Source organism: Balaenoptera physalus (assembly GCF_965194825.1).
Source record: "Balaenoptera physalus genome assembly, chromosome: 3".
Classification (NCBI taxonomy): domain Eukaryota; kingdom Metazoa; phylum Chordata; class Mammalia; order Artiodactyla; family Balaenopteridae; genus Balaenoptera; species Balaenoptera physalus.
Genome location: NC_138890.1, coordinates 4,914,565 through 4,930,327, shown reverse-complemented (window position 1 = coordinate 4,930,327; position 15,763 = coordinate 4,914,565). Strand labels below are relative to the sequence as shown.

The 15,763-nt window shown below is 55.3% G+C and overlaps 3 protein-coding genes across 4 annotated transcripts; 2 read left to right on the top strand and 1 right to left on the bottom strand.

The window, feature by feature from the left end:
• The first annotated feature begins 20 nt into the window (after positions 1-20).
• On the top strand, positions 21-10,289 carry GTF2F1 (general transcription factor IIF subunit 1). The gene is made up of 12 exons (XM_082455198.1): positions 21-493; positions 578-624; positions 1,189-1,261; positions 2,642-2,835; positions 3,669-3,839; positions 8,108-8,292; positions 8,845-8,998; positions 9,084-9,265; positions 9,371-9,444; positions 9,520-9,658; positions 9,842-9,959; positions 10,050-10,289. Exons 1-12 carry the CDS (start codon positions 482-484, stop codon positions 10,252-10,254), a joined length of 1,554 nt encoding a protein of 517 aa, XP_082311324.1. The 5' UTR covers positions 21-481; the 3' UTR covers positions 10,255-10,289.
• Positions 10,290-11,595: 1,306 nt separating this feature from the next.
• Positions 11,596-13,620, top strand: PSPN (persephin). The gene is made up of 2 exons (XM_082455211.1): positions 11,596-13,070; positions 13,155-13,620. The coding sequence occupies exons 1-2, from the start codon at positions 12,917-12,919 to the stop codon at positions 13,460-13,462; spliced, it is 462 nt and encodes a 153-aa protein (XP_082311337.1). The 5' UTR covers positions 11,596-12,916; the 3' UTR covers positions 13,463-13,620.
• A 91-nt stretch (positions 13,621-13,711) lies between these two features.
• Positions 13,712-15,697, bottom strand: ALKBH7 (alkB homolog 7). Of its 2 annotated transcripts, none has more exons than XM_082455209.1 (4): positions 15,388-15,697; positions 14,334-14,507; positions 14,122-14,263; positions 13,712-13,943 (listed from the first exon to the last, which is right to left on the bottom strand). In XM_082455209.1, exons 1-4 carry the CDS (start codon positions 15,589-15,591, stop codon positions 13,846-13,848), a joined length of 618 nt encoding a protein of 205 aa, XP_082311335.1. In that variant the 5' UTR covers positions 15,592-15,697; the 3' UTR covers positions 13,712-13,845. The 2 variants fall into 2 exon arrangements, with proteins under 2 accessions (XP_082311335.1, XP_082311334.1); XM_082455208.1 differs by having other exon boundaries at positions 14,122-14,246; positions 15,388-15,694.
• Positions 15,698-15,763: the final 66 nt, after the last annotated feature.

Genomic DNA, 15,763 nt, shown 5'->3' with positions numbered 1-15,763 from the left:
CCGGAGCGGAGTAGCGCATGCGCAAGGCGTCCAAGAGCCCAAGAGCTGGGCGAGTTTCTCCCTCCCCTCCCAAGATGCCCGCGGTCGTAAGTGGGACGTCACGTGGGGGGGCGTTCCCACGCGGCGTGATGGGGTTATCGGCGCTATATATTGCGGTCAGCCAGCGCGCCAGGTGCAGAAAGAGTTGTCTTTAGCCCGGAGTCGGCTTCCGCGACGCGGCCTGCTGGAGAGTATCGCTTCCGGTATAGGCGGCCGCGCAGGCGCAGGTGTGGCACGAGAGGCCTACGAGGCTGATCGTTGACCCAGCGCCGCCTCCGGATTGATTTTTCCCAGTATCTGCTGTACCCCGGGCTTTGGGTCTTCGATCGGAGCCAGAGGCCCGACACCTTGAGAGTGGCTTCCGCGGGACCGAGGGACGCAGACCCCGGGGGAGGCGAAAAGGACGAGGTTCGGACCGGAGTCCGACTATCGCCCATCGCCCATGGCGGCCCTCGTAAGTGTGCGGCGAGGCGGTTCGGGGGTCCAGGTGGTGGGCTCTGTAGCCCCTCACTCACCGTCCTGCTTTCTCTCCCCTCAGGGCCCCAGCAGCCAGAATGTCACTGAGTATGTCGTCCGAGTTCCCAAGTAAGTCCCTGACCCTCACCTCCCCCTCTTCTCTCAAAAAGGGATTAAAATCTTCACGAGCCTCCAGACGTGCCTGGCACCTCCTGATTCTCCTTCCAGGGCTGGGGTTGAGCTGAGGCCTCTGGGGCATCACTTTTTTGAATGGAGTGAATGAATGAATGAGTACATTAATATACAGTAAGACGCAGCCCCCTGCCTAGCATTCCCTCTGGCAGGAATGCCAACTGTGACTCTGCTGGGTGGATTCTTGTTGATCCTGCAAAATTCAGTTCCGGGATTTTCCTCCTTCAGGAGGCATTCCCTGCCTGCCCCCCCGCCCCCCCCCCCCACCTCCCGCCCAGGGCTGAGCTCCCAATTATCCCCACAAATTGGGTTCCCAGAAATCTTTGTCCCTTTTTTCTGAATGGGGTTGGGAGTATGGATCCTACTTCCCTGACAGACTGGGAATCTCTGGGTTCTTTCTTTTATGGGTCCCCAGCATGACCGCGGGCACAAAGGGCTGAGCCAGGGAGGGTTTACTGAATGAATGAATGATTGAGCACTGCCTCTTCTTGTCCATTCCAGAAATACCACCAAAAAATATAATATCATGGCTTTCAATGCGGCCGATAAAGTCAACCTCGCTACTTGGAATCAGGTTAGTCCGGGTTCTGAGGGCGTGAGAGAACCCGATCCTGGCCTTGGTGGTTGTAATAGTTGCTTAGTTGTGATAGTAACTAAGGCTTAGTATCCTCAGCTGTCCCCGAGTGGAGATAAGTGATGACTAAGGCCCAGGCTGAGCTGCTGGGCATCCCTGGGGGTGAGATATGTCTGGCCCTGCAGGAGGCTTTCTCCTGAAAGGAGAAGTTGTGCCCACCGATGGGCAATTTGGACCGAGATTTATCTGGACAAGGGAGGGGGCTGCCTCCTACAGATGATCTCAGAGTCCCCATTGCCGGAGGCTTTCAAAAGGTCTTCGGAAGCTGTCTTAGTTCATAGAGGCTGCTATAGCAGCATACCAGAGACTGGGTGGTTTGTAAACAAAACACTTATTTATCACAGTTCTGGAGGTTGGAAGTCCGAGATCAAGGTGCCAACAAGATTTGGTGTCTGGTGAGGGTGTGCTTCCTGTTTCATAGCTGGTACATTTTCACTGTGTCCTCACCTGGCAGAAGGGGGACGGAGCTCTCTGGAATCCTTTATAAGGACTTACACCCCACTCATAAGGCTCCACCCTCATAACCTAATCATCTGCCAAAGGCCCCACCCCAGATACCATCACACTGGAGATTAGGTTTCAACAAATGCATTTTGGGGGAATTCCCTGGTGGTCCAGTGGTTAGGACTCCACGCTTTCACTGCCGAGGGCCGGGGTTCAATCCCTGGTCGGGGAACTAAGATCCCACAAGCTGCGCAGCAAAAAAAAGCAAAGGCATTTTGGGGAGACACAAACATCCATCCATAGCAGAAGCCATTAAAGGGTTAGAAACAGAGAATTGTAAAGTGATTTTGCCACTGTGGGGTCGAGGGCAGGTGAAGAGAGGACAGGGCCGAGGTGAAGGCTCTGGTCCAGGTGAGCCATGATGGGGTTTGGAGCAAACAGGTTATGAGAAGTGGTTGGATTCTGGGGTTTCTTTTTCTTTTCCTTTTTCTTTTTCTTTTCTTTTCGCTTTCTTTTTATTTTTTATTTTTTTAATTTTTGAATTTTATTTACTTATTTATTTTTTATACAGCAGGTTCTTATTAGTTATCTGTTTTATACGTATTAGTGTATATATGTCAGTCCCAATCTTTTTTCTTTCTTTCTTCCTTCCTTCTTTCTTTCTAACTTTTCATTGGGAAATAATTTCAAACTTTCACAAAGCTGCAAAAATTGACATAGTACAGGGCTTGCCCAGACCCCTTCACCCACATTCACCGAGCGCCTTTTCGCCAAGCAGGTGGCTTTGAGTGCCCGCCGCTCAGCTTCGGGGGAGGAAAGGGTGTTGGTGGTGGGATCAGGCCCCCGGATGAGAGGTGTTGCTGCCTGCCCTCCCAGGCCCGGCTGGAACGCGACCTGAGCAACAAGAAGATTTACCAAGAGGAGGAGATGCCCGAGTCGGGGGCCGGCAGCGAGTTCAACCGCAGGCTCCGAGAGGAGGCGCGGAGGAAGAAGTACGGCATCGTCCTCAAGGAGTTCCGGCCCGAGGACCAGCCTTGGCTGCTCCGCGTCAATGGCAAATCAGGCCGGAAGTAAGTGCCGCTCCCGACCGCACTCCGCGGGTGCCCTCGGCTGGACTTTCATGTGCCTGCTGTACAGCGGGGGCAACAGCCCAGGAGTGACAGCTCAGCCTCCCGCGAAGGGTTTTACTTGGGTAAATGAGCCAAGGGGATGCCCGGGCAGGAGCTCTGAGGACCGGGATGCCGGAAGCCCGGGCTCTGGTCCTGCGGCACCCAACGAGGGGCCACCTGGGGTTCGGGGGGTGGGGAGGACAGAGGTTAGGGGGATGAAGGGCACTCCGGCAGAACAGCAAGCACAAAGGCACGAAGCGCCGAGCCCTAGGGACTGTCACAGCGCATGCCAGTGACAGGGTGGGCAGATGGATAGGGCGGTGGGTGCAGGCTGCAGCTGGACTGTGGGTGGGCTGGGGCCCAGGGGAGCCTGAAGGCTGTAGGCAGGGAAGGGGCACGCTGTAAGACTGCCTCCACCTGCGGGTGACGCCAGAGGCCAGGAGGGGGCTGGCAGTGGTTCAGCCCCCAGGAAGATTCTGGAGGCAAATCCGGAGGGGTCTGACTGTAGGGCCCTGTGCTCTTCATGGCCAATCTAACAGGGTCCTTCCAGAAAGGACCATGATATGTATAATGCAAAGGAACCCTAAGCCCGCTCTGCAAGGTGGGGAGCCGTGCTTTCCAGATGTGGAAATCCAGACAGTCGAAGGGCCAGCCCAAGGCCTTCCAGCCTCAGATTCTGCTGGGAGGAGCCAGGTGGCTCTGGAGAGGGGGCAGGCCTGGGGTTGCCGGGGGGTGTATGACGGTGGGGCTGGTTCCTCTTCCTCTGGCCGACCGTAACCTTGAACTCCATGCAGGTTCAAGGGCATAAAGAAGGGAGGTGTGACAGAGAACACATCCTACTACATCTTTACCCAGTGCCCTGATGGGGCTTTTGAGGCCTTCCCCGTGCACAACTGGTACAACTTCACGCCGCTGGCCAAACACCGCACGCTCACGGCCGAGGAGGCCGAGGAGGAGTGGGAGAGGTGAGTGAGGGGGCGCGATTGGAAATGAGGTGCATCCCCCGAACTTTGTTCTGGATTGGGAGCTGGGGACTCAGGGGTGACCAAGCCAGATCTCACCAGCCCCTCAGGGAGCTCCCAGTCCAGTGGGGAGATGGACCTGGGACCATCAGGGATGCGCAGGGCGGTGCAAGAGCCAGGGATGGGGGAGTGGCTGAGCTGAGCCCCGGAGCAGGAATTGGTGAGCAGGGTGGGGTCTCCCTGGCCTACATGGCTTCCCCCAGGCAGGTCTCACAGCTGGATCAACTGCTGGTAGAATACACATAAAATAACATTTACCATTTTTATTTTTTAATTTTTAATTAATTTATTAATTAATTTATTTTTGGCTGTGTTGGGTCTTTGTTTTCTGTGCGAGGGCTTTCTCTAGTTGCAGCAAGTGGGGGCCACTCCTCATCGCGGTGCGCAGGCCTCCCACTATCACGGCCTCTCTTGTTGCGGAGCACAGGCTCCAGACGCGCAGGCTCAGTAGTTGTGGCTCATGGGCCTAGTTGCTCCGCGGCATGTGGGATCTTCCCAGACCAGGGTTCGAACCCATGTCCCCTGCATTACCAGGCAGATTCTCAACCACTGCGCCACCAGGGAAGCCCCATTTACCATTTTTAAACGCACAGCTCAGTGGCATTAAGTACGTTCACATTGTTGCGCAGCCATCCGCCCCCTCCACCTCCAGAACTTTCTCATCTCCCCAAACTGAAACTCTGTCCGCATGAAACACTGACTCCCCATCCCCTCCCCCAGCCCCTGGCCCCCACCATCTACTTCCTGTCTCTGTGGATTTGAGTCCTCTAGGGAGTGGAATCAGACAGTGTTTGTCCTTTTATGTCTGGCTTATATCACTGAGCATCATGTCCTCAAGGTTCATCCACACTGTAGTGTGTATCAGTGCTTCATTTTTAAAAAATTTTAATTGTAGTAAAAAATATGTAAAATTTATCATCTTAACCATTTTTAAGTGTACCATTCAGTGGTGTTAAGTACATTTACATTCTTGTGTAATGGAGCTTCATTCCTGTTTTTTTTTTTTCTTCCAGTTTAATGGAGGTGTAATTGACATCCAGCACTAAGTTTCAGGTGTACAGCATAATGATTTGACTTACATACACCATGAAATGTTTACCACAGTAACTTTTAGTGAACACCCATCATCTCATATAGGTATAAAATAAAAGAGAAAGAAAAAAATATTTTTTCCTTGTGATGAGATCTCTTAGGGTTTACTCTCAATAACTTTCATATATAACATACAGCAGTGGTAATTAATCATAATCATGTCATACACTATACATTGCTAGTACTTATTTATCTTATAACTGGAAGTTTGTACCTTTTAACCACCTTCATCCAATTCCCCCTCTTGCCACTTCTGGTAACCACAAATCTGATTCCTTTTTCTGTGAGTTTGTTTGTTGAAGTATCATTGACCTACATCACTATGTTAGTTCCTAGTGTACAACCTAGTGATTCGATATTTCTATACATTTCAAAATGATCACCATGATGAGTCGAGTTGCATCATCACCATATAAAGATACTGTGTCATCGTTGACTCTATTCCTATACTGTACATTTTATCCCCGTGACATTTATTTTGCAACTGAAAGTTTGTACCTCTTAATCTCCCTCACCTATTTCACTCATCCCCTCACTCCTCTTCCCTCTGGCAACCACCTGTTTGTTCCCTGTATCTATGACTCTGTTTCTGTTTTGTTATGTTTGTTCTGTTTTTTTTAATTCCACATATAAGTACAGTATTTATTTTCCATATCTTGGCTATTGTAAATAGTGCTGTAATGAACATAGGGGTGCATATATCTTTTTGAGTTAGTGTTTTTCTTTTCTTCGGAAAGACACCCAGAAGTGGAATTTTGGATTGTACGGTAGTTTTAATTTAATCTCCATACTGTTTTCCACAGTGGCTGCACCAATTTACATCCCCACCAACAGTGCACGAGGGTTCCCTTTTCTCCACACCCTCACCAACCCTTGTTATTTGTTGCCTTTTGATAATAACCATTCTGACTGGTGTGAGGTGATATCTCATTACGGTTTTGATTTGCATTTCCCTGATCATTTGTGACGTTGAGCATCTTTTCATGTGTTTGTTGGCATCTGTATGTCTTTTTTGGAAAAATGTCTATTCAGGTCTTCTGCCCATTTTTTAATCAGGTTGTTTGCTTTTTTGATGTTGAGTTGTATGAGTTCTTTGTATTTTGGATATTAACGCCTTATCAGATATATCATTTGCAAATACCTTCTCCCATTCAGTAGGCAACCTTTTTGGTTTGTTAATGGTTTCCTTCACTGTGCAAAAGCTTTTTAGTTTGGTGTTCCCCTATTTGTTTATTTTTGCTCTTGTTTCCCTTGTCTGGGGAGACATATCCAAAAAAATATTGCTAAGACCAATTTCAAAGAGTATACTGCTTATGTTTTCTTCTAGAATTTTTATGCTTTCAGATCTTACATTTAAGTCTTTAATCCATTTTGAGTTTATTTTTGTGTGTGGTGTGACAGAATAGTCCCATTTTCTCAACATCGTTTATTGAAGAGACTGTCTTCTCTTCATTGTATATTCTTGCCTCCTTTGTCATAGATTTATTGACTACATAATGTGCGTTCATTTCTAGACTGTCTATTCTGTTCCATTGGTCTATGTGTTTTTGTGCCAGTACCATACTGTTTTGGTGACTGTAGGTTTGTAGTATAGTTTGAAAGCAGGGAGCATGATACCTCCAGCTTTGTTGTTCTTTCTCAAAGTTGTTTTGGCTACTTGGGGTCTTTTGTGTTTTCATAGAAATTTCAGAATTATTTTTTTGGTTCTGTGAAAAATGCCATTGGTGTTTTGATAGAGGTTGCATTGACTCTCTAGATTGCCTTGGGTAGTGTGGTCGCTTTAACAATATTCATTCTCCCAATCCATGAGCACGGTGTATCTTTCCATTTGTTCGTGTCATCCTCAATTTCTTTCTTATAGTTTTCTGAGTACAGGTCTTTCACCTCCTTGGTTAGATTTATACCTAGTACTTATTTAGTACTTATTTACTTTTATTCTTTTGGATGCGATTGTAAATGGGATTGTTTTCTTAATTTCTCTTTTTGATAGTTTGTTGTTAGAGTGTAGAAACACAACAGATTTGTATATATTAGTTTTATATCCTGCAGTATCATTTATTAGTTCTAATTGTTTTTTTGGTGGTGTGTTTAGGATTTTCTGTATATAGTATCATGTCATCTGCAGACAGTTTTACTTCTTCCATTCCAATTCGGATTCCTTGTATTTATTTATTTTTTCTTATCTGATGGCTGTGGCTAGGACTTCCAGTACCATGTTGAATACAGCTTCATTCTTTTTTATATACTACCCATGAATTCTGCTCCTGTTGTCAGATACAATCCTAAGACTCTCTTTATTTTTATTATTTTTAAAATTTTTTATAAATTTATTTATTTATTTTTGGCTGCGTTGGGTCTTCGTTGCTGCACACAGGCTTTCTCTAGTTGTGGCAAGTGGGGGCTGCTCTTTGTTGTGGTGCACGGGCTTCTTACTGCAGTGGCTTCTTCTGTTGCAGAGCACGGGCTCTAGGCACACGGCTTCAGTAGTTATGGTACACGGGCTCAGTAGTTGTGGCTTGTGGGCTCTAGAGCACAGGCTCAGTAGTTGTGGCCTCCATGGCATGTGGGATCTTCCTGGACCAGGGCTCGAACCCATGTCCCCAGCATTGGCAGGCAGATTCTTAACCACTGCACCACCAGGGAAGTCCCCTAACACTGTCTTTAAATGCAATCACATTTTTAAAAGCTTTCATCACCACTGTAAATGGAAACACCAGTACCCCCTGTCATTAAAAAGAAGGCACCCATGAACTACAACAAAAGCGATGGATGTGACTGTATCATGTGGCCTGATTCTGTTGCCCGAGAGAGGCCCTGAGCCCAAGCAAGGTGCTGGGGCATCAGCATCGCATGAGGCCTTCTCCTGAGGGACTCCGGGCAGAGCGGGAACTGAAGGAGGGCCAGCCCTCCCTGTGTGATCTCAGGCTGTTGCTGTCATACATGTGCGTCCCCATGTGTGGGGTCAGATCGTCCCTCTCATCACCTACATGTGTCTGTGGCTCCCCTCTGGGGAACGCCCGGTGGAAGTGCAGGGTGGCACCCGGCACAAGGCCCAGCTCCTGGAGGCGGGCTTTGGAGCCAGGCCCCCTGTCAGCCCCTGCTGTACCCCCCGCCCACAGGAGAAACAAAGTGCTGAACCACTTCAGCATCATGCAGCAGCGGCGGCTCAAGGACCAGGACCAGGACGAGGAGGACGAGGAGAAGGAGAAGCGTGGGCGCAAGAAGGCCAGTGAGCTGCGCATCCACGACCTGGAGGATGACCTGGAGATGTCCTCTGATGACAGCGAGGCCAGTGGCGAGGAGGGTGAGGCTGGCGGAGCCCCCATGGCTGGGGTGATCGGCACAGCTGCCTGGTCATAATTTTTCAAGGTGGCTGTGTGATGACTCAGAGAGGTTAATGCCCCTGAAAGGAAAACTTGGTTACTCATGGCCCCGTGGGCCCGGGAGCTCGGCTGCTTGGGGAAGCGCCAGGGTTGGTAGGAGGCAGCAGGGAGCCACAGGAAGGCCTCGGCCACGGCCTCAACTGGGGTTTCCAAGGAAACGGCTTAGGACTGGCCAGTTTGAGTCATGCCAGTGGGCTCTGGGCCAAGGCATGGTCTCTGGCTGCCCAGGTGATACAGGGCAGGGATGGCGGCCCTGCATGTGAGAGAGAAGGGGGTGGTGGGGGTGTGGAGTCGGGTTGGCCTGTGGGTGAGAGGTGCGCCCCTGGGCCAGCTCTTTGCCTCTTGGAGGAATTGGGGCCGGTCCTGGTGTCTCTCCCCTGGGGACAAAGGCCCCAGAGACATCAGGTGTCATCGAATACGCAAAGCGTGAAGCGTGCCCATCCGAGCCCCTCCCCTTGTCTCCCCTTCCCCAGGCGGCCGAGCCCTCAAAGCCAAGAAGAAGGCGCCGCCCAGCAAGGGGGGCAGGAAGAAGAAGAAGAAGAAGGGGTCAGATGACGAGGCCTTTGAGGACAGTGACGACGGGGACTTTGAGGGCCAGGAGGTGGACTACATGTCCGACGGCTCCAGGTGAGGCAGGTGGGAGGCGGGCGTGAGACCCTGGGCCGGCCCGCAGACGCGCTCCCTCACCCTCTGCCCGCTCTCTGTCTTACAGCAGCTCCCAGGAGGAGCTGGAGGGCAAGCCCAAGGTCACCCAGCAGGAGGAGGGCCCCAAGGGCGTGGACGAGCAGAGCGAGAGCAGCGAGGAGAGCGAGGAGGAGAAGCCGCCCGAGGAGGACAAGGAGGAGGAGGAGGAGAAGAAGGCGCCCACGCCGCAGGAGAAGAAGCGCAAGAAAGGTGGGTTCGCCGCCCCCGACCGCGCCCCAGGCCCCTGATCTGGGATGGGGCTGAGCGGGAGGGCGGGGCCTCCGCTCCTGACGCCCCTCCTCCGGCCCCACGCAGACAGCAGCGAGGAGTCGGACAGCTCGGAGGAGAGCGACATCGACAGCGAGGCCTCCTCGGCACTCTTCATGGCGGTAAGGCCCAGCCCGGGGCGGCGGGGGACGGGGTGGCCCTCTCCAGACTCACATCCCCAACCCCGGTCTCCGCAGAAGAAGAAGACGCCCCCCAAGAGGGAGCGGAAGCAGTCGGGTGGCAGCTCCCGGGGCAACAGCCGGCCGGGCACACCCAGCACAGAGACGGGCAGCACGTCCTCCACCCTGCGGGCAGCCGCCAACAAGCTGGAGCAGGGTGAGTCGCCCCATCCCACCCTGCCCGCCTCACCTCTTGACCCCGTCCTTGCCCTCCCTTTCAGCATCCTGTCTGCCTGCCCCTGAGCCCCTTCCACATGTAATCCTGGCACCGCTGGCCCGGGGTCCCCCCAGGGGTCCAGCCTCCCTGCCGCAAGGTTCAGCCCTGCCTCTGCTCCCACAGGGAAGCGGACCAGCGAGACGCCGGCGGCCAAGCGGCTGCGGCTGGACACCGGGCCCCAGAGCCTGTCGGGGAAGTCCACCCCTCAGCCCCAGTCCGGGAAGTCTACCCCCAGCAGCGGGTAAGTTGGCGAGGATGGCAGGAGCAGGGAGGGGGCTTGGGGGGGGGGCCCCGGAGGGCCGCCTGCTGACACCCACCTGCCCACCTCCAGCGACGTGCAGGTGACCGAGGATGCCGTGCGCCGCTACCTGACACGGAAGCCCATGACCACCAAGGACCTGCTGAAAAAGTTCCAGACCAAGAAGACGGGGCTGAGCAGCGAGCAGACGGTGAACGTGCTGGCCCAGATCCTCAAGCGCCTGAACCCCGAGCACAAGATGATCAATGACAAGATGCACTTCTCCCTCAAGGAGTGAGGCTCCCCCCAATAAACGTGCTCTGTTTTCTAGAATCCTCGGGCTCTTGATTCCCACACTCACCACTTCCTGTCCCGCTGCCCGTCTGCCACCCCACCCTCTGAGTCTGAGGACCCCAGTGTTTTCTCCACAGTTTACTTCTCTCAGTCTCCAGTCCCCTGCTTCTGAAACCTCTAGGACTTAATCCTCTCCTTACCCCTCAACCTCCTCCACTGAGCTTCTGCTGGGTGATTTCTTTCAGGTCTTCCATTTGACCAGTTCTCTCTTTAGCTGTGGCTTACCCACCACCTAAAACCCATTCAGTACTCAGTTTCACTGTCTGTTTTCCAATTCTCCAAGTTATCTTTGTTTCTTTTTCAGATCAGCAGGTCTGTTTTGAGTGTCTGGCCCCTTCTGTTTTTGATCCCTTCTTTCGCATTTTTAGTTTTAAGCATCCTTGACTTACAGTCTCCATCACACTCATCTAGGAGCTGAAGCTCACGGGCATCCTGTTGTATCCTGACTCCTTTTCATGATCTGTTCTCGAGTTTTGGGATCTGGGATGGCGGACTCATGGCCAGCTCGGGGCTCTATCTGTGAGACTCCTGCATGGTCTGCTTTGCAGGCAAGTCCTTCCAGATGGTTTTTGCATATGCTCCCAGCAGGTGCCCCAGCCGTCCCGTCCTGAGCCCGTTTTAGGTGTGGTTCTCAGCTTGCGGCTCTGTCCCTACATGGCCACAAAATCCCAAACCCCTTCTTGCTGATTTTGGCACCTGGCCCCCTATTTTTCAACTTCCCAGTGATGTTTCTGGGGCTTCCCTTAGATTCTTACAAGTTGGTTAGGCACTTATTTTATCTAGCATTGCTAGGAGTGCTGTAGCAGGAGGGCTTTTTGAGTTCGTGGACAGTCACGTTGCTGGAAACGGAATTTGGCAGCAGGAGTACTTTTGAACCCCCGTTGGAGTGATCCAGCTGGGGGCAGGATGCCGGCCTTCCGTCTTGCCCAAGCTGGAGACTGCGGGTGGAAAACTTTCCCACCCAGTTCCACAGGCCTTTGGCTGCCGAGCGGGAATGCCTGAGACGCCAGGTTAATTCCTAGGAATGTCCCAGGTCATTCCACCCTCCCTCCCCATCCTTCCGCCAGGCCTTTTGGGAGAGAAGCGATGGCCCCTTGCCCTGGCAATTTCACCCCTGCTCTGCCTGCCACGTGGACCGAGGTCTAAGGCCTCCCCACCAGGCCTGGCCATGTGCCCCAGTGGTTCAGAGCAGGGGTCTTGCATTCCGCTTGACTTGGGTCCAAATCCCACCGGTGTTTCTTAATTCTGGGTGACTTTGGATAAGTGACATCTCCCCCCCCCCCCCCTCCCCCCGCCGCCCCGCCATCTGAAAGTAGTCTCAGTAAACAGTGCAAGAACAACCACACCAAAATCTTTGAGGCGGTCCCCTGTGGGTGGAGTTGTCCTCTCCAGTCTCTTGCTGATACAAAAGGCAGCAAATACCCCTGAGCTTGCATCTTGGCTCACCTGAGGAGGATGAGTTCCTGAGCAGGTGTCCTGGATCAGAGGGATATGATTTGCAGTTTCTGTAGCAAATGCTCAGCTGCTACCGATATATAGTGCTACCAACAGGCGTGCCTATGTCACACACACACACACCCAGCCGAGTGTAAGCAGACTTTGATGTCTGCCAATCTTGGGTGCACAGTCTCATCCGAGTTTTAACCGTCTCACCTGCGTGAGATTGAGCACCTCGTTAAACCTCCACAAGCTGTTCGTATTTCCCTTGCCTCAGAAGCTCTCGCAACTGCACGGTGCCAGGCACCACGTTACACGCTAAATGCGTCTTCTGTCTGTCCTCCCCATGTGGGAGGGACTCTGGTTTAGCCCCCTTTCACGGCTGGGGATGGAGGCTCACTTCCCTGGGATGATGGGAAGGGCAGGGAGGTCACCGGGACCATGGCGGGGCTTAACCGCCCCTCCTGCTCTGATGCCCTCTGACCCTAGGGCAGGACTGAGGTCCCAGGGGGCTCAGGTTGGCCTTCTAGAGACAGGAGTCCCTGCGGGGTGAGCTTCCTGCCCCTGGTGTCCCAGCTCTTGGCTGTCCCCGGGCCTCTCCCCTTTCCTGTTTTGATGCTGGCTCGGCCAGGCCCGGAGACAGGGGCATGATGTCTTAATCCTCCAGGCAGGAGCCATGATGGATTCCCCGTCAGCTCACCCACCTGCCAACCCACCTCTTCCCCCTACCCACATCCGCTCTACCTGGCGCACGACACAGGGGCTACTGAGCCCCAGCACCCTGCCCAAGTGGGGAGAGCCCCCAGTGGGGGGCCCACGGGGCCCCCCACCTCTCCCTCCAGACGGCAGGTCGGGTGGGGACCCTGGTTGCCCGCCCTGGGCTCAGCCCTGGCTGCCGCCACGACACTCGTAAATCAGGGGGCGGAGGGGGTGTCGGAAATAGGTCTGTGGAATGTCTGGATGGGGTGTGCGGGGTTGTGCGCCCTTAACTCTTAGAAGGATGTGGGGTGTGGGGCAGGAGGAGTGGGACTGCCTGGGCGCCAGGTGTGGGACGCGGAGGCCTTTGTGACAGGGCAGCGGCCGGCAGTGAAGAGGTTATCTCCCCAGCTCAGGCGGGGGGATAAATTGAGGGCGCAGGGCATCTCCACCCTCAGGACCTGCCCGTCACCATGGCCACAGGACGAGTCCTGCTAGGCTCTCTGCTGCTCCTGATCCTGCACTTGGACCTCCGCGGGGGCCCTGGGGCCTGGGGGGCTTCGGTGGCGGAGGAGGAGCTCTTGTCTGAGCCAGTGGTGGACAGAGGGACCCGGAGGCCACAGCTGGGTAAGGACCCCCAGAACCCCGTGCGCTCCCCGACTCCTGCCCGTCCAGACCCTGCCCGCTCTCAGCTGCCCCTTGTCCCCGCAGGCGCCCGCCTGCGCCGAGCCCTGGCTGGACCATGCCAGCTGTGGAGCCTACCCTTGCCCGTGGCCGAGCTGGGCTTGGGCTACACGTCGGAGGAGACGGTCATCTTCCGCTACTGTGCCGGCAGCTGTCCCCGCGGCGCCCGCACCCAGCACGGCCTGACGCTGGCCCGGCTGCGGGGCCAGGGCCGAGCCCACGGTGGGCCCTGCTGCCGCCCCACCCGCTACGCTGATGTGGCCTTCCTCGACGACCGCCACCGCTGGCAGCGGCTGCCCCAGCTCTCGGCGGCAGCCTGTGGCTGCGGCGGCTAATGCCCGGCCTGGGGCCCTGCAGCCGCTGGAGGAGCTCAGCTGACTTATTTATTGGAGGCTTGGATGCTGAGGCGAAGAGAAGGGGAGGTGGTTTGGGCCGCCAGCAAGGGGCGCAATAAAGGAAACTGCTCCTCCAGCTTCGTGAGTGTGTGTCCTGCCGGGGATGCTCCCGATGGGTGGGCAGGTGGGGTCCCGGGCTTCCCCTGCAGATTCCAGCCCCCGAAAACAGCCGGTGCCAGGAAGGCCAGCTTGTCCACTCTCCAACAACTTTATTCACAAACACGGTGTCTTGAGCAGCTGGGGGGGAGGGTCCCGGGGTCAGCAGGGTGGGGGCAGCTGCCCGGGCTCCCCAGGCCCTATCCCCTCAGGGAGGGAGCGGCAGATCACGGAGATGCGTCGGCCCCGGGGGACCCGACGCTCCCCAAAAAAGGACTCTTCATCCCGAAGGATCTCGTGGGAGAAGTCATAACGGGCCGAACCCCTGCAAGAGAAAATAGAGGCTGTGGCCGGGTGGGGTGAGGGCAGCCCCTGTTCCAGGCAGAGCGCCTGCAGTGGGGGGTAGAGTCTGCCGTCAGGGCTGAATGAGAGAAGGTGCTCAAAGTGCTGGCTGGGCATCTCAGGAGTTACTGGTGGGGTGGGGGCTCCCTGGCTGCCAGTACCTAAGGATGTAGAGGGAGCCCGGCTCCAGCAAGAGTTCCAGCCACTCCCCTGGCTCCTGGGTGTGCACCAGCCGCATGACGCTGGGAGACAGCAGGGACAGGCCAGCAATCGTGGAGCCACAGAACTGGAAGAGAGGACACACTGGCAGGTGGGCTTTGGCCTGGCCGGCTCACCCCCAGCCGGGAACTCCAAGGCACTGGCCTCTGCCCACCTTGATGCTGTCCACGTGTGGCTTGATGTAGCCCCGAGGTTCCAGGTCCAGCACGTGCACCGAGGAGAGCAGGGTCTGGCCGGGGCCAAAGGCGGCTGCCTGCACACGCTGCAGGATGGACCGGCTTGCCTCTGACCAGCGCGACTTCTCTGTCTCTCGGAAGCCGTGGATGGCCTGCCCAGAGAGCTCAGGTCAAGCCTGGAAGCTCCCAGGGGGGAAAAGGGAAACTGAAGCACATTGTAGGGCTGGGGTGGGTTGGGGGAGAGGGTGGTGGAAGTGCAAAGCAAAGGCCTGGTTTTTCCAGCATGACCCTTGACCTCACCCTCAACTCACAACCTTGGTCCTATCTACCCCATGATGCTGGGTCTCAAACCCCAACCCCTGACCCATCTGGGTCTGGCCTTAGTCCTTTTTTTAAAAATTTTATTTATTTTTGGCTGTGTTGGGTCTCCGTTGCTGCGCGCGGGCTTTCTCTAGTTGTGGCGAGCGGGGCCTACTCTTCGTTGCGGTGTGCGGGCTTCTCATTGCGGTGGCTTCTCATTGCGGAGCACGGGCTTCAGTAGCTGTGGCGTCTGGGCTCAGGAGTTGTGGCACACGGGCTTAGTTGCTCCGTGGCGTGTGGGATCTTCCCGGACCAGGGATCGAACCTCTGGCCTCAGTCCTTTCTACCCACCCTCAGGCTGCAATTCAGTCCCAGATGCCGTCCCTAATGCTGGCCCGGCTTCAATATTCACAACGTGATCCCACCCAACACCAGGTCCACCCCCAACCCGTGACCCTCCCTCACTCCCTCCACACCGTTTCCGCCCCTAACTTTGGTCCTGTTCCCCAAACACCCCTCAGTTCCAGGTTCTGCCTCCGGTTACGACCCTGCCCTCATGTCCAAAGCGCGCTCCCTGCTCTCAAGGCCCCTCAGCTTCAAGACACTGCCCCCATTCTCACGTCCCGCCCCCAGATGTAGCCCCGCCCACCCCAGGGCTCCAATCCCCGTCCCGCCCCTAACGTCCCAGGCCCCGCCCCTCTGTGGCTCCGCCCCCAGCGCCAGCAGCCTCACCGCGTCCCAGTGATCGTATTCGTATCGACGGCGGCGCAGCTCGGGTTCCAGCTCGCCGCTCAGTGTCTCCTCCTCGGCCGCGCTCAGGAAGCCGGGCCGTACCACGGCCGCGTCCCGTAGGCGGCTTAGCACGGCCGGCCCCGAGCCCCGCACCCAGCTCTGCCCGGGAACGGTCCACAGCGCCAGCCGCCCACTCCCGGCCATAGCCACGGAGCCGGGTCGTGGAAGCAGCCGGGGTCAGGAGCACGCCCCCGCCCCAGAGCCATTGGCTGTGGTTACGTCGAGTCCCTCCAGCGATTGACGTTTCTCAGAGTCCCGCCTCTCGCTCAAGGTTACTGGTTGTTACTCGGCTCGCCCTCTCGAGCTATTGGCTCTC

Excerpts from the sequence above, each read along its gene's own strand:
- GTF2F1 (XM_082455198.1), top strand. Across the intron at positions 625-1,188 it reads TATGTCGTCCGAGTTCCCAA|AAATACCACCAAAAAATATA; the intron begins GTAAGTCCCTGA and ends TGTCCATTCCAG. Across the intron at positions 8,999-9,083 it reads TACATGTCCGACGGCTCCAG|CAGCTCCCAGGAGGAGCTGG; the intron begins GTGAGGCAGGTG and ends TCTGTCTTACAG.
- PSPN (XM_082455211.1), top strand. The coding sequence starts at position 12,917 with ATGGCCACAGGACGAGTCCTGCTAGGCTCTCTGCTGCTCCTGATCCTG. Across the intron at positions 13,071-13,154 it reads GACCCGGAGGCCACAGCTGG|GCGCCCGCCTGCGCCGAGCC; the intron begins GTAAGGACCCCC and ends TTGTCCCCGCAG.
- ALKBH7 (XM_082455208.1), bottom strand. The coding sequence starts at position 15,591 with ATGGCCGGGAGTGGGCGGCTGGCGCTGTGGACCGTTCCCGGGCAGAGC. Across the intron at positions 14,247-14,333 it reads CACACGTGGACAGCATCAAG|TTCTGTGGCTCCACGATTGC; the intron begins GTGGGCAGAGGC and ends CCTCTCTTCCAG. Across the intron at positions 13,944-14,121 it reads GGCTCCCTCTACATCCTTAG|GGGTTCGGCCCGTTATGACT; the intron begins GTACTGGCAGCC and ends TTTCTCTTGCAG.